The following is a 13,134-nucleotide window of genomic DNA, read 5'->3' as shown; positions in this document are numbered from 1 at the left end:
CAACCCCAGGGTTGAATGTGGGCTCCCTGGTTCTCCCCGAGCATGGTGGTTTTCTTGCAGACATTTCACGAGCCAGCTAGGTAACATCATCAGGGCTACAAGAGAGACGGGCTTGTTGAGAGGAGGAGGACTGCAGAACCCCTGGTACTCTCTGAGCTTTGCAGACATTTCATGACCCAGCTAGGTAACATCATCAGTGCTCCCCCTGGTTAGAAGAGCCACTACTATACAATAATTTCAATACTATACATTGATCTGCGGGAAAGAAAAACGATTACTTTCATTAAACCGTCTTTGCCAAATCCACGCCACGCTGCCCGATGCCTCCCCTCCCCTCGTTGCAAGAATTCAAGACCCCCCTCCCCTTTCAACGAATGTCCCACGCCTGCGCATCGCTGCGCTAAACCCTTAATCCGAGAAGCGTGGGTGCCTTCCTCGGAAAACTACAGCTCCCAAGATGCTCCGGGGGGGAAAAGGTCCTCTCAGCCAATGGGAGCAGTGGGGGCGGTCTCCTGCGTTGCGCTAAACCCTTAATCCGAGAAGCGTGGGTGCCTTCCTCGGAAAACTACAGCTCCCAAGATGCTCCGGGGGGGAGGAAGAGCCTCAGCCAATGGGAGCAGAGGGGGGCGGTCCCCTGCGTTAACCCTTCACTGGCCGGAGCCGCGGACAGCGGCAGGCAGCGCGTGCCTTCTGAGCAGCTGCAAGAGCGGCCAGTTGAAGTAGTAGGCAGGCTGTGGCTGGGAGCGCTGCGTGGTAACCTTTCCCTGCCCTTTTGACTTTTGCCAGTCCCACGTTTTGGGGTTTCAGGTGAGTTACACCTGCAGAAGTGGATTTGGGAGCAAGGAAGAAGCTGTCTGGCCAATCAGCCAACAGTTGTATTGTAGTTTTATTTTAGGCTAGAAATTAAGTTTTCAATTTTTACTTTTTTTACTATTACTCCTCCTCCTCTAGTACAGTGTTTCTCAACTTTGGCAACTTGAAGATGTCTGGACTTCAACTCCCAGAATTCCCCAGCCAGCGAATGCTGGCTGGGGAATTCTGGGAGTTGAAGTCCAGACATCTTCAAGTTGCCAAGGTTGAGAAACACTGCTCTAGTAGAGTAGAGTAGAGTAGAGTAGAGTAGAGTAGAGTAGAGTAAGGGAGGGAGGGAGGGAGGGAGGGAGGGAGGGAGGGAGAAAAGAAAGGGAAAATAAAGTGGTATTAAAACAGGCAGAAGAAAAACAGGGTGGGGGGAGGGAGGGATATATATTAGGTTAGACACGATGTGTTTAGATCTCAATGCAATGTGACTTCACATGTATACTGTTTTTCTTTAATTTTTCTTTAAAAATAGGATAAGCCAAGTACAGTAACATATGGTGGAAATACACCAAGGGGAGGAGGAGTAGGAAAGAAGAAAGATGGGTAGAGAGGGATGGGAGAGAGGGTGGGGGGCGAAGGCGAGAAGGAAGGGGGGGAGCTGATCTGGAGAGAGGAGTGGTAGAGGGCGAGGGGAAGTAGGGTAGAGGGGGATGATGGAGGGAAGATAGAAAGTTAGAGGGTGGTGGAAGAAAGAGGTGTATAGAGAATGGAAGAGGTATATTGGGCTTTTATTTTCTGGGGCATTGATGACAAGAGGAATTGATGCGATTATTGTTTAATACTGTATGGTGTATACATGTGAGTGTAGTTATTCTTTTTCTTTGCTATTCTTATACTTTTGTTATTCCATTTAAAAAAGCTAATAATTTACAGTTTGGGTTGCTTTGTTTACCATCCCTGGCGCCTGTTGTAACACCACCTAATTTTCCCTTTCTTTTCTCCCTCCCTTCCTTCTCTACTTCCTTCCTTCCTCCTCTCCTAGCTGGGAAATGATTTTGATTTTGCAGGCGGCCAGGCGGGTGGCTTGGGCGTGGGGGATTTTCAGGGCTCCTCAGAGCAGGTTGGAGGAGAAAGAAATTGGAGGAATGTACTCTCTCCTCCCTTCACATTTTCAAGGCTGAAAACATTAGGGCACAAACAAGATTATGTAACGGTGAAATAATGACTCATTTCAACATGCCTGTTCATCTTTTGGTAACTGGTTTTCCCTGCCCTCAAGTCTTCTTTTTTTCTCCCCCCCCCTGTGTTTCTCCCCCCTGTTTTTCTAGGATGCCGGAGGGCCCAGAGCTGTTTCTAGCCTCCAGATACATCAACGCAGAATGCGCAGGAGTCACCTTTACGGGGAAGGTAGAAAAATCCCAAGTCAGCAAGAATGTGGAGGTGCCTTTTGAGAGCGACGGGTACCTGATCTCGGCTGCCTCCCGGGGCAAAGAACTGAAACTGACTCTGACCCCCCTCAAGCGGGAGGGCTCGAAAGAGCACCCGATGGACCTGGTCTTCCGTTTCGGCATGACTGGGAATTTCAAACTGGTCCCAGTTTCCGACATGCCCAAGCATGCTCACCTGCGTTTTTATACCCAAGAGAAGCCACTTCGCGTTCTCTGCTACGTGGACATCCGGCGCTTTGGCAAGTGGCAGGTGGGCGGCACGTGGCAAGAAGACCGAGGGCCTTGCGTGATGTTGGAGTATGAACAATTTAGGTGAGCGGGCTTCCTTAGCAATAGCAGTTAGACTTATATACCGCTTCATAGGGCTTTCAGCCCTCTCTAAGCGGTTTACAGAGTCAGCATATTGCCCCCAACAATAATCCGGGTCCTCATTTTACCCACCTCGGAAGGATGGAAGGCTGAGTCAACCTTGAGCCGGTGAGATTAGAACCGCTGAACTGCAGATAACAGTCAGCTGAAGTGGCCTGCAGTGCTGCACCCTAACCACTGCCCCACCTCGGCTCTTCCTTCCTCCCGAACCGTTTGCCTTCTTACCCAAGTCCTGGTTTTTTTTTTAAATTTATGTACGTTTCAACCCCTTGAGGTCCTTGGAGTAAAAAATAAGGGTGTTTTTTTTCCCCCCATGAATTGGCACAGCAGGAAGGAAATCTTGTGCTTGGTCCTCCAGAAGGGATGGAAAACAACTCCCATCATCCACCAGCTAATGGCTGGAGGGATGGGGATTGCGACACAACAGATTTAGAAGCAGGCAGGTGGGGATGACATGGGATGATCTCTTCGTATTGAGTTTACTTGCCCCAAACTTGCAAATGTTTAAGAAAACACAGCTCTGGATATAGAAAGAAGCCAGAGAAAGACACTCAAAATAAATATCGAGTACTGATGATGTTACCTAGTTGGGTCATGAAATGTCTGCAATAAAACCACCAAGCTCAGACAGCACCAAGGAGCCCACAGTCCTCTTCCTCTCCTCCCCCTCCTCCTCTGTGTAAACCACATTCCCTTCTAGCACTGATGATGTTATCTAGTTGGGTAAGGAAACGTCTGCCAGAAAACCACCAAGCTCAGAGAACACCAAGGACCCCACAGTCCTCCTCCTCCTCTCCTCCTCCTCCTCCTCCTCCTCCTCCTCCTCCTCCTCCTCCTCTTTCTCCTCCTCCTCCTCCTCTTCCTCCTCCTCCTCCTTGCAAACCCCATTCCCTTCTAGCACTGATGATGTTACCTACTGTGTTTCCCCCAAAATAAGACGGTCTTATTTTCTTTTGACCCCTGAAATGAGCACTTGGCCTTATTTTCGGGAAGGTCTTATTATTTTTGGGGTGCAGGAGGCGGCAAGCGTGGTCACCTCGTGGCTGCTGCTGTGTTGCAATATTTTCGGGGAGGTCTTATTTTTTGGGGAGGGCTTATTTTAGCACATGTGCTCAAAGGCCCAATTGGGCTTATTATCCAGGGTGGTCTTATTTTTGGGGAAAACAGGGTAGTTGGATAATGAAACATCTGTAAGAAAACCGCCAAGCTCTCTATTTTATACTAAACTAAATCAAGGTGGTATTTTCGGTGTACTTCTCACTCTGCTTTCAATCTGGTTGCCCCTTTCCCAACTAACACATTGTATAAAAAGATTGCAGCTCTTGAAAGTTTGTGTTTTTCCGTCGAATTAGTCAGAAAAGGTACTTACCAGAATCTTTCCCTTTTCATTTTTTAGCTAGCCTTCACCACAGCGCCTTTAATCTCTGGATTGCATAATGTCTTCTCTTAAATTCCTTCTTCATGGCTCTTTCATGTCTCCCCCCAAGGGCATCTCGCAGTTCCTTGCAAAATCCCAAACATTCCTGGCTAACAAATCCGTGACTTGCTTCCCAGGGACAATGTCCTGAGGAATCTCTCCGACAAGGCCTTCGATAAGCCCATCTGTGAAGCTCTGCTCAACCAGAAGTTTTTCAACGGCGTTGGCAACTACCTCCGGGCTGAAATTCTTTACCGGTGAGTCTGTGAACTATTTTTGGGGGGTGTTTGTGTGTGTGTGTGACTCTCCATGGGGGGTCTTCTGGGAAGCATAGGAAACTTTTGTAGTCCTGTGTTGGAGAATCCAGAAGATTGTTATGGACACAAGGAAGCATCTGGAGAAAACAAGTTGGAAGTTGTGTTAAGACTTGATTGATTGATTGATTGATTGATTTCATTTATATGCTGCCCTTTTCCCCGAAGGGGACTCAGGTCGGCTCACAGTTCAATCAGGAACGGGTACAGACAGGGGGTAAAAGAAAAAAACAAACATAACAGTACACAATTTAAAAACACACAACAACCATACCATTCGAGAAGGGGGGCAGAAGCTTTTTAGCCCCAGGCCTGTCGGAACAGCCAGGTTTTAAGGGCTTTGCGGAAGGCCTGGAGGGTGGTGAGGGTTCGAATCTCCGTGACCCGTCAAAAGCGCGGACGACAAAAGCGCGATCGACAAAATCGCGCCTTTGACGTCATCACAGCGCGACGAAAAAGATCGAAAAATTCAAATAAAAATTAATAAAAATTAAATTAAAGCAAGCCGATTCACATAAAGGTAAGGGTTAGGGTTAGGGTTAGGGTTAGGGTTAGGGTAAGGGTTAGGGTTAGCTTTAGAGCGTTAGCGTTAGCGTTAGGGTTAGGATAAGGGTTAGCGTTACGTTTTTCGTTACTTTAACGGTTAGGTTTAGGGTTAGGTTTAGGGTTAGGTTAAGAGTTAGGGTTAGGGTTAGGTTTAGGGTTAGGTTTGGGGGGGTTAGGGGAAGGTTTTAGCTTTATTTTTACATTTTTTCGATCTTTTTCGTCGCGCTGTGATGACGTCACAGCGCGCTTTTGTCGAGCGCGATTTTGTCCTACGCGCTTTTGTGGTGGAACCTCGAATCTCCACGGGGAGCTCGTTCCAGAAGGTCGGAGCAGCAACAGAGAAGGCTCTCCTCCGGGTAGTCGCCAGTCGACACTGGCCGGCGGATGGAATTCGGAGGAGGCCTAATCTGTGGGATCTAATCGGTCTAGCGGAGGTGATTGGCAGCAGGCGGTCTCTCAAGTACCCAGGTCCAATACCATGAAGGGCTTTATAAGTGACGACTAGCGCCTTGAAGCGTATCCGGAGACCAATAGGCAGCCAGTGCAGCTCGCGGAGGATAGGTGTTACGTGGGTGAACCGAGGTGCACCCACGATCGCTCGCGCAGCTGCATTCTGGACAAGCTGAAGTCTCCGAATGCTCTTCAAGGGCTGCCCCATGTAGAGCACGTTGCAGTATTCCAGTCTAGAGGTCACAAGGGCACGAGTGACTGTTGTGAGGGCCTCCCGGTTCAGGTAGGGACGCAACTGGTGCACCAGGCGAACCTGTGCGAATGCCCCCCTGGTCACAGCCGACAGGTGGTGTTCGAAAGTCAGCTGTGGATCAGCTGACAATTCAGACAACAGCATCTGAATTGCAAGCTGGAAGCTGTTCCATGTACTTCTAGAGTAGGACGCCTGTCCTTGGAACTCCAGGTGTGGGGTTATAAGGAATATTATGCTGTGCGGTCCTTAGTGTTCTCTGAGCATGGTTGTTTTCTTGCAGACGTTTCATGACCCAACTAGGTAACCTCATCAGTGTTAGAAAGGATTGGGTTTTGTGGAGAAGAGGGTGATGATTGTGAGGTCCTTGTTGCTCTCTGAGCTTGGTTATTTTCTTGCAGATGTTTCATAACCCAACTAGGTAACATCATCAGTACTACATGCTTATTTTGAGTGTCTTTCTCCTACCTCTTTCTATCTACAGAGCAGTGTTTCTTAAACTTGGCCTTAAAAATACCGATTTCTATCCTCATCGGTGCAATTACCCAGTGTTATTATTAATATTAATTGGGTTTGTTTGGGGATATCTAATTTCCTTTTTAACTTTTGTAATATGTGGTGTTTTTTTTTATGTTGTACGCCGCTCTGAGTCCTTTGGGAGAAGGGCGGCATATAAATCCAATAAACAAACAAACCCAGCCTGCAAACGAACATGGTGGCTGGGTGATTAGAATGCAGTATTGCAGGCTAATTCTGCCGACTGCTGACTGCCAGCAGTTCGATCCTGACCGGCTCAAGGTTGACTCAGCCTTCCAGCCTTCCGAGATTGGTCAAACAAGGACCCAGATTGTTGGGGGGCAAGAGGCTGACTCTGTAAACCACTTAGAGAGGGCTGTAAAAACACTGGGAAGCGGTATATAAGTCTTAGGTGCTATTGGTATCTTCCTTCCTTCCTTCCCTCCTTCCTTTCTTCCTTCCTTCCTTCCTTCCTTCCTTCTTTGGTGTTTCTAACAGTGGTTAGAATGCAGTATTGCAGGCTGATTCTGACCACTGCCAGCAGTTCGATCCTGGCCGTCTCAAGGTTAACTCGGCCTTCCATCCTTCCGAGATTGGTCAAATGAGGACCCAGATTGTTGGGGGGAAAGAGGCCGACTCTGTAAACCACTTAGAGAGGGCTGTAAAAGCACTGTGAAGTGGTATATCAGTCTTAGGTGCTATTGGTATCTTCCTTCCTTCCTTCCTTCCTTCCTTCCTTCTTTCCTTCCTTCCTTCCTTCCTTCCTTCCTTCCTTCCTTCTTTGGTGTTTCTAACAGTGGTTAGAATGCAGTATTGCAGGCTGATTCTGACCACTGCCAGCAGTTTGATTCTGACTGGCTCAAGGTTGACTCAGCCTTCCATCCTTCCGAGGTTGGTAAAATGAGGATTGTTGGGGAAAGAGGCCGACTCTGTAAACCGCTTAGAGAGGGCTGTGAAAGCACTGTGAAATGGTATATAAGTCTAAGCGCTATTGCTATCTTCCTTCCTTCCTTCCTTCCTTCCTTCCTTCCTTCCTTCCTTCCTTCCTTCCTTCTTTGGTGTTTCTAACAGTGGTTAGAATGCAGTATTGCAGGCTGATTCTGACCACTGCCAGCAGTTTGATCCTGACTGGCTCAAGGTTGACTCGGCCTTCCATCCTTCCGAGATTGGTCAAACGAGGACGCAGATTGTTTGGGGTGGTGGTGGTGGCAAGAGGCTGACTCTGTAAAATTGCTTAGAGAGGGCTGGAAAGCATTGTGAAGCGGTGTATAAGTCTAAACGCTAGTGCTGTCTTAGGTTTTCACAAGAGTAAAAGTAAGAGAAGGGAGGTGAACGTTCAAACTTGCAAGACGGACTGTTTTGAGGTAGGCCAGACAAGAAGCCGTGACGGTTAATACCCTCTGAGCATTTAATCGTCTCTTCTCTGGCTTCTTCTAGAACAAAAATCCCTCCCTTTGAGAAGGCACGGACCGTTCTGGAAGATCTTCAGCGTGGGCTGCAGGTAAGATGTTAGAAGCCCAAAGGACAGAATGGGGCCGTGTCAAGATCTTAACCTCCCAACGGCCGATAAGATCCCACAGGGTGGGCCTCCTTAGGACGCCGTCAGCCAGACAGTGCCGGCCGGCGGGGCCTCAGAGGAGGGCCTTCTCTGTGGCTGCTCCGACCCTTTGGAATCAGCTACCCCCAGAGGTCCGGACCTCGCCCACCCTCATGGCCTTCAGGAAAGCTGTTAAAACCTGGCTGTTCCGGCAGGCCTGAGGCTGTTGGCCTTATTATGTAGGGTCCAGCCCCGATCAGAACGTATGCGTGTTGGTGAATTTTTAAATTATTTTTATTTTTATTTTGATTTTCTTGTCTTGTCTTTTGTAAGGCGCCCGGAGTCCCCCGGGATTGGGCGGCCTATAAATCTAATAAATTGAAAATTGAATTGAATTGAATTAACCAGCTGGAAGTGCTTAAGTGAATCAGTATGGCCATTAAGTGAATCCAACAGATTTTTTTCAATTGACTTTGCTTGTTGGACATAGGCAGAGAAGGTGATCACCATGCAGTGGTGGGATTCAGCCGGTTCGCACCTATTCGGGAGAACCGACTGGTAACTTTCTAAGCAGTTGGGAGAACCGGTTGTTGGAAGAAATCTCCTTTTGTTTTTTCCCCACTTTACAGGGCTAATCCTGTAAGGGAGGCAGGAAGGAAACATTCTGGTGTTGTTTCTAGCCGAATCTTTATTGACCTGCTTACAGAAACTGCCTCTCCCATTAACCCTTATTACATTATAACAGCTAAGGTGAAACGCCCATCAGCGTGAGTGATGTTGAGTTGGCCACACCCACCTAGTCACATGATCACCATGGTCATTAGGGCAGAGAACCGGTGGTTAAATTATTTCAATCCCACCACTGTCACCATGATCCCGAGATGTAGCATACGTCGATTGCCGAGCACTCAGGGGGCATGTCTGCGAGGAGGGTATGCAGGTCGTAAGTGGGAGGATCAGTCAGAAGCCATTTTTTTCAGCACCGTCGTAACTTTGAACAACCGTCAAACCAATGGTCGTATGTCAAGGGCTACCTGTACACAGTTTGATCTTCTTGTGGCCAGCCAGCAGAGCTGGCAGCAGATTCGGACAATGAGGAGGTTGGGGAGGAAGATGGGCCAGTCCTGGAGTCTGGAGAAGGCTCCGATGAGGGCTCTGGGTCAGAGGCAGAGAGGGGGCCAGAGCCGTCTGACAGTTATCCGCTGCCTCCAGAGTCAGACATCAGGCAGAAGAACAGCTGGAGCCTGTTCCCAGTGTGCGCATGCGCAGAGCTGCCAGACGAAGGGAAGAGCTAAAGAACAGTTGTCGACTTGGGAGGAAGGCCACAGGTGGACGATGAATGGCCCCTCCCAGAGGGAATAAAAGTGGAGCGAAAGGGGAGTGGAGGTTGCAGGAGACCTGAAAAAAGAAAGCCTAGGGATATTGGATCAGAATCCCTTGTTTCGCCTATTTAGAAAGATCTCTCTTCATCCGACGTTCCAGGTTCCGGGTGCAACCTTGAGCAAGAAAGTGAAATTGAAACGAGAGAATCCCGACTTGCTGGAGGCCTGTCACCTGTTGCCCATGGAGGCTGCGAATCTAGGTAAGCACCTGGCCGGGCCCCCAAAGGACACCTCATTGGAGATGGGCGAGTTTTACGGCAGTAAGAGGTTGTTGTTGTTAGTTGCAAAGTGGTGTCCAACCCATCGCAACCCCATGGACCACGTTCCTCCAGGCCTTCCTATCTTCTACCATTCTCTGGAGTCCATTGAAGCTCACGCCGACTGCTTCGGTGACTCCATCCAGCCACCTCCTTCTCTGACATCCCTTTCTTCTTCTTTTGCCCTCCATCGTTCCCAGCACGAGGCTCTTCTCCAGGGAGTCCTTCCTTCTCATTAGGTGGCGAAAGCATTTGAGTTTCCTCTTCAGGATCTGGCCTTCTAAAGAGCAGACATGGTTGATCTCCTCTAGGACTGACCAGTTGGATGGCCTTGCAGTCCAAGAGACTCGCAGGCATCTTCTCCAGCACCAGAGTCCAAAGGCCTCCATTCTTTATTGCTCAGCCTTCCTTATGGTCCAAATTTCACAGCCATCCATTGCAACTGGGGAAACCAGAGCCTTGACTAGATGCACATTTGCTGGCAAGGTGACGTTTCTGCTTTTTAGTATGTTGCCATAGCTTTCTTCCCCAGGAGCAGGCGTCTTTTAATTTCTTGGCGGTTAGAGGTAGTATTACAACCATTTATGTAGAGGGCTACCTGGATTTACCTCTCGGCTTGTCTTCACCTAGGAGGTGGCAAGGGATATGACCCCACCAACCGAGAGGATGCCGCAGTCTTTGTAGAGTGGCTGCGCTGTTACTCTCTTCCCGGCATGAAATCCCTCCGTGACGCTAACGGCAGAACCATCTGGTTCCAGGTAAGGATACAAAGGAAAATCAACATTGGGCCTCCTATTCTTTATCCTTTAATATAGATTGATTCAACGTCCATCCCAATTATTCCTGAAAATAAATTCAGGGGTTTTATGAAAAACTATATGACCAAGGGTTCTGACCCGAGGCTTCCCAAGAGCAGGAAGCAAACTCCTTGTTCCGATATAAATACCACTTTTATTAATTGGCTGTGAATTCTGCTCCTTCACATCCAACAAAGTCTTTCAAGGGAGGATTTACAGTCACAGACCTTATCTGGCTTGGAGAGCTGCCAGGCCGATCTCTGCAGAACTCGGCAAGGAGTCTCGGAGAGTCACGAACCAATTAAGCGAACTAATGGTCTCCTGCAAACTCCACTCCCCTTTCGCTCCTCTTTTATTCCCTCTGGGAGGGGCCATTCACCGTCCACCTGTGGCCTTCCTCCCAAGTACACTCCTGTTCTTTAGCTGTTCCCTTCGTCTGGCAACTCTGCGCATGCGCACACTGGGAACAGGCTCCAGCTGTTCTTCTGCCTCACTGATGTCTGACTCTGAAGGCAGCTGATAACTGTCAGATGGCCCCCTCTCTGCCTCCCTCATCAGAGCCTTCCCCAGACTCCAGGACTGGCCCATGTTCCTCCCCAACCTTCTCACTCTCCGAATCTGCTGCCAGCTCCGTTGGCCACTGGTGGGCCACAATACCAAGAGAACATTTGGCCTCTTAAGTAAGTTGATGGATCAATTCCCCCACCACCACCACTTTGGCTGGTTTGAAGGCTGCACCCATGTCTGGCTTAGTGTGTGAATAAACACAACCATTTTCACCTGTAAACATGGCTAACATCGGTTTTTTACTACCAGCTGGAGTTGTGTGTTCATTCTGTTCAATTAGGTAGAACTAATTTCAATCAGTGGAACAATTTGCCTCTCAGAAGTTGTGAATGCTCCAACACTGGGGTTTTTAAAGAAGAGAGTGGACAACCCTTTATCTGAAATGGTAGAGGGTTTCCTACCTGAGCAGGAGTTGGACTAGAAGACCTCCAAGGTCCCTTCCAACTCTGCTATTCTATTCTCATTCAATATTTTATTCTCATTCCATATTCTATTCTATTCTCATTCTTATTCTATATTCGATTCTCATTCCATATTCTATTCTATTCTATTCTAATTCCATATTTAATTATTCCATATTCTATTCTATTCTGTTTGTCTGAAATGGTATATAGGGTTTCCTGCTTGAGCAGGGGGTTGGACTAGAAGACCTCCAAGGTCCCTTCCAACTCTGTTATTCTAGTCTAATTCTCAACCACTTGCACCATTAGCGTACAGGTTTTCATTGTATAATGAATACAGATATTCCTTGACTTATGACCAACATTGAGCCGGAAAACCTATGTTGCTCAGTGAGACATTTGCTCAGGGAGCTTTGCCCCATTTTACGGCCGCGGTTGTTACGTTAAGTCACACGGTTGTGGTTGTTAAGTGAGTGACTTTGCTTGTCAAAAGGTCGCTAAAGGGGGAATCCCGTGACCCCAGGACACGAGTAAATACGAGCCAGTTGCCAAGCATCTGAATTTTGATCGCAGGAGCACGGGGAATGCTGCAACGGTTGTTAAGTGTGGGGAAAAAACGGGTCCTAAGTCCCTTTTTTCAGTGCTGTCGCAATTCCGAACTGCCACTAAACAGACTTCTATACAGAGCCGAGGTGGTGCAGTGGTTAGAGTGCAGCACTGCAGGCTACTTCAGCTGACTGCAGTTCTGCAGTTCGTCTGTTCAAATCTCACCGGCTCAGGGTTGACTCAGCCTTCCATCCTTCCGAGGTGGGTAAAATGAGGACCCGGATTGTTGTTGGGGACAATATGCTGACTCTGTAAACCGCTTAGAGAGGGCTGAAAGCCCTATGAAGTGGTATATAAGTCTAACTGCTATTGCTATTGCTATTCTGTAAGTCGAGGGCTGCCTGTACTTAGGTATAGCAAACCAGGCCTAACTCTGCTGCAGTTATTATTTCTGCGTGATTTGTCTTCCATACAGGGAGACCCAGGACCTCTGGCTCCGAAAGGTGAGCTTCCCTTTTCCATTTCCAGGTGTTTGAGGAAGAGAGTTTTGCCCCCCCCTAAATCTCTATACAGCCAGCAGGTAGGTTGGCGTCAAAGTTATTTGCTAGGTGTCAAGGTTGAACTTTGAACCGCCTTTCAGCTTTCTCCAGAAAAAGGTACCAGGTGTTGCTCAGGTGCTTCCTTGGAAAGGAGGAGAGGGCAACGTCGGGCTATTGGCAAGTTATTACTAAAAATCTGATTAAAAAAACAGTTTAAAATGGAATGGGAATAAAATACAGGATACCCGCGAGACCACCTACTGCCACCGGTAGCCTCCCACCTTCGTCCAGTGCGATCCCACAGAGTTGGCCTCCTCGGGGTGCCGTCGGCCAGACAGTGTCGGCTAGCGACCCCCAGGGGGGAGAGCCTTCTCTGTGGGAGCCCCTTCCCTCTGGAATGAGCTGCCCCCGGAGCTTCGCATGAACCCCGATCTCCGGTCCTTCCGACGCGCCCTAAAAAGTTGGCTTTTCCAGCAAGCCGGCCTGGCCTGAACAAAACAAAACAAATGATTGATCATTGTTAATTTTAAAATGTTATTGTTAATTGGGTTTGTTTTTTGGATACTCTCTAATTTTTTTTTAACTTTTGTAATATGTGTTTTTTTTTTAATGTTGTACGCCGCCCTGAGTCCTTGGGAGAAGGGCGGCATATAAATCCAATAAACCAAACCAAACTTTAATATATAGATATGCATAAAATGTGATAAAATTATATTTGGGTGTCACCCCTACTATCTGCCCCCATCAGTCCCACATGTGCTGATTCGTAGAACATAGAATAACATGGTAGCTCATTAAGAAATTAAGATGGCACGGATCTAATTATGCGCGTGTGATGCTTTAAATCCCAGAGCGGAAATCTCCGAAAAAGAAGATTCAATCAAAGTCTAAACCAGCCGTGCAGAGTTCAAAGGTAAGAGTATCACCTCTTTCTCTGTTTTGGGTGAATTATTTACCTGAGACCCAAAGGGGCTTTTTTTCAAGAGGCAACTGGACT

At 48.1% G+C, this 13,134-nt stretch overlaps 1 protein-coding gene across 2 annotated transcripts in view; it reads left to right on the top strand.

The window, feature by feature from the left end:
- Window positions 1–667: 667 nt before the first annotated feature.
- The window catches only part of NEIL1 (nei like DNA glycosylase 1), a 16,489-nt gene continuing 4,022 nt past the window's right edge, over window positions 668–13,134 (top strand). For both annotated transcript variants that reach the window (XR_015695412.1, XM_087704034.1), the window contains exons 1-8: window positions 668–807; window positions 2,130–2,561; window positions 4,173–4,292; window positions 7,549–7,612; window positions 9,131–9,230; window positions 9,918–10,045; window positions 12,074–12,101; window positions 12,989–13,050. Coding sequence is in view for 1 of the 2 variants with exons in the window: in XM_087704034.1 (XP_087560160.1) it covers window positions 2,131–2,561; window positions 4,173–4,292; window positions 7,549–7,612; window positions 9,131–9,230; window positions 9,918–10,045; window positions 12,074–12,101; window positions 12,989–13,050 (933 nt within the window). In the remaining variant the exon portion in view is untranslated. The remainder of the gene's footprint in view (window positions 808–2,129; window positions 2,562–4,172; window positions 4,293–7,548; window positions 7,613–9,130; window positions 9,231–9,917; window positions 10,046–12,073; window positions 12,102–12,988; window positions 13,051–13,134) is intronic.

This window comes from Thamnophis sirtalis, unplaced genomic scaffold, assembly GCF_051295495.1.
Source record: "Thamnophis sirtalis isolate CommonGarterSnake01/CBP01778 unplaced genomic scaffold, rThaSir2_p1.2 scaffold_2, whole genome shotgun sequence".
NCBI lineage: Eukaryota > Metazoa > Chordata > Lepidosauria > Squamata > Natricidae > Thamnophis > Thamnophis sirtalis.
Note: the sequence above shows the minus strand (reverse complement) of the source record. Positions and strands in the feature narration are given on the sequence as shown.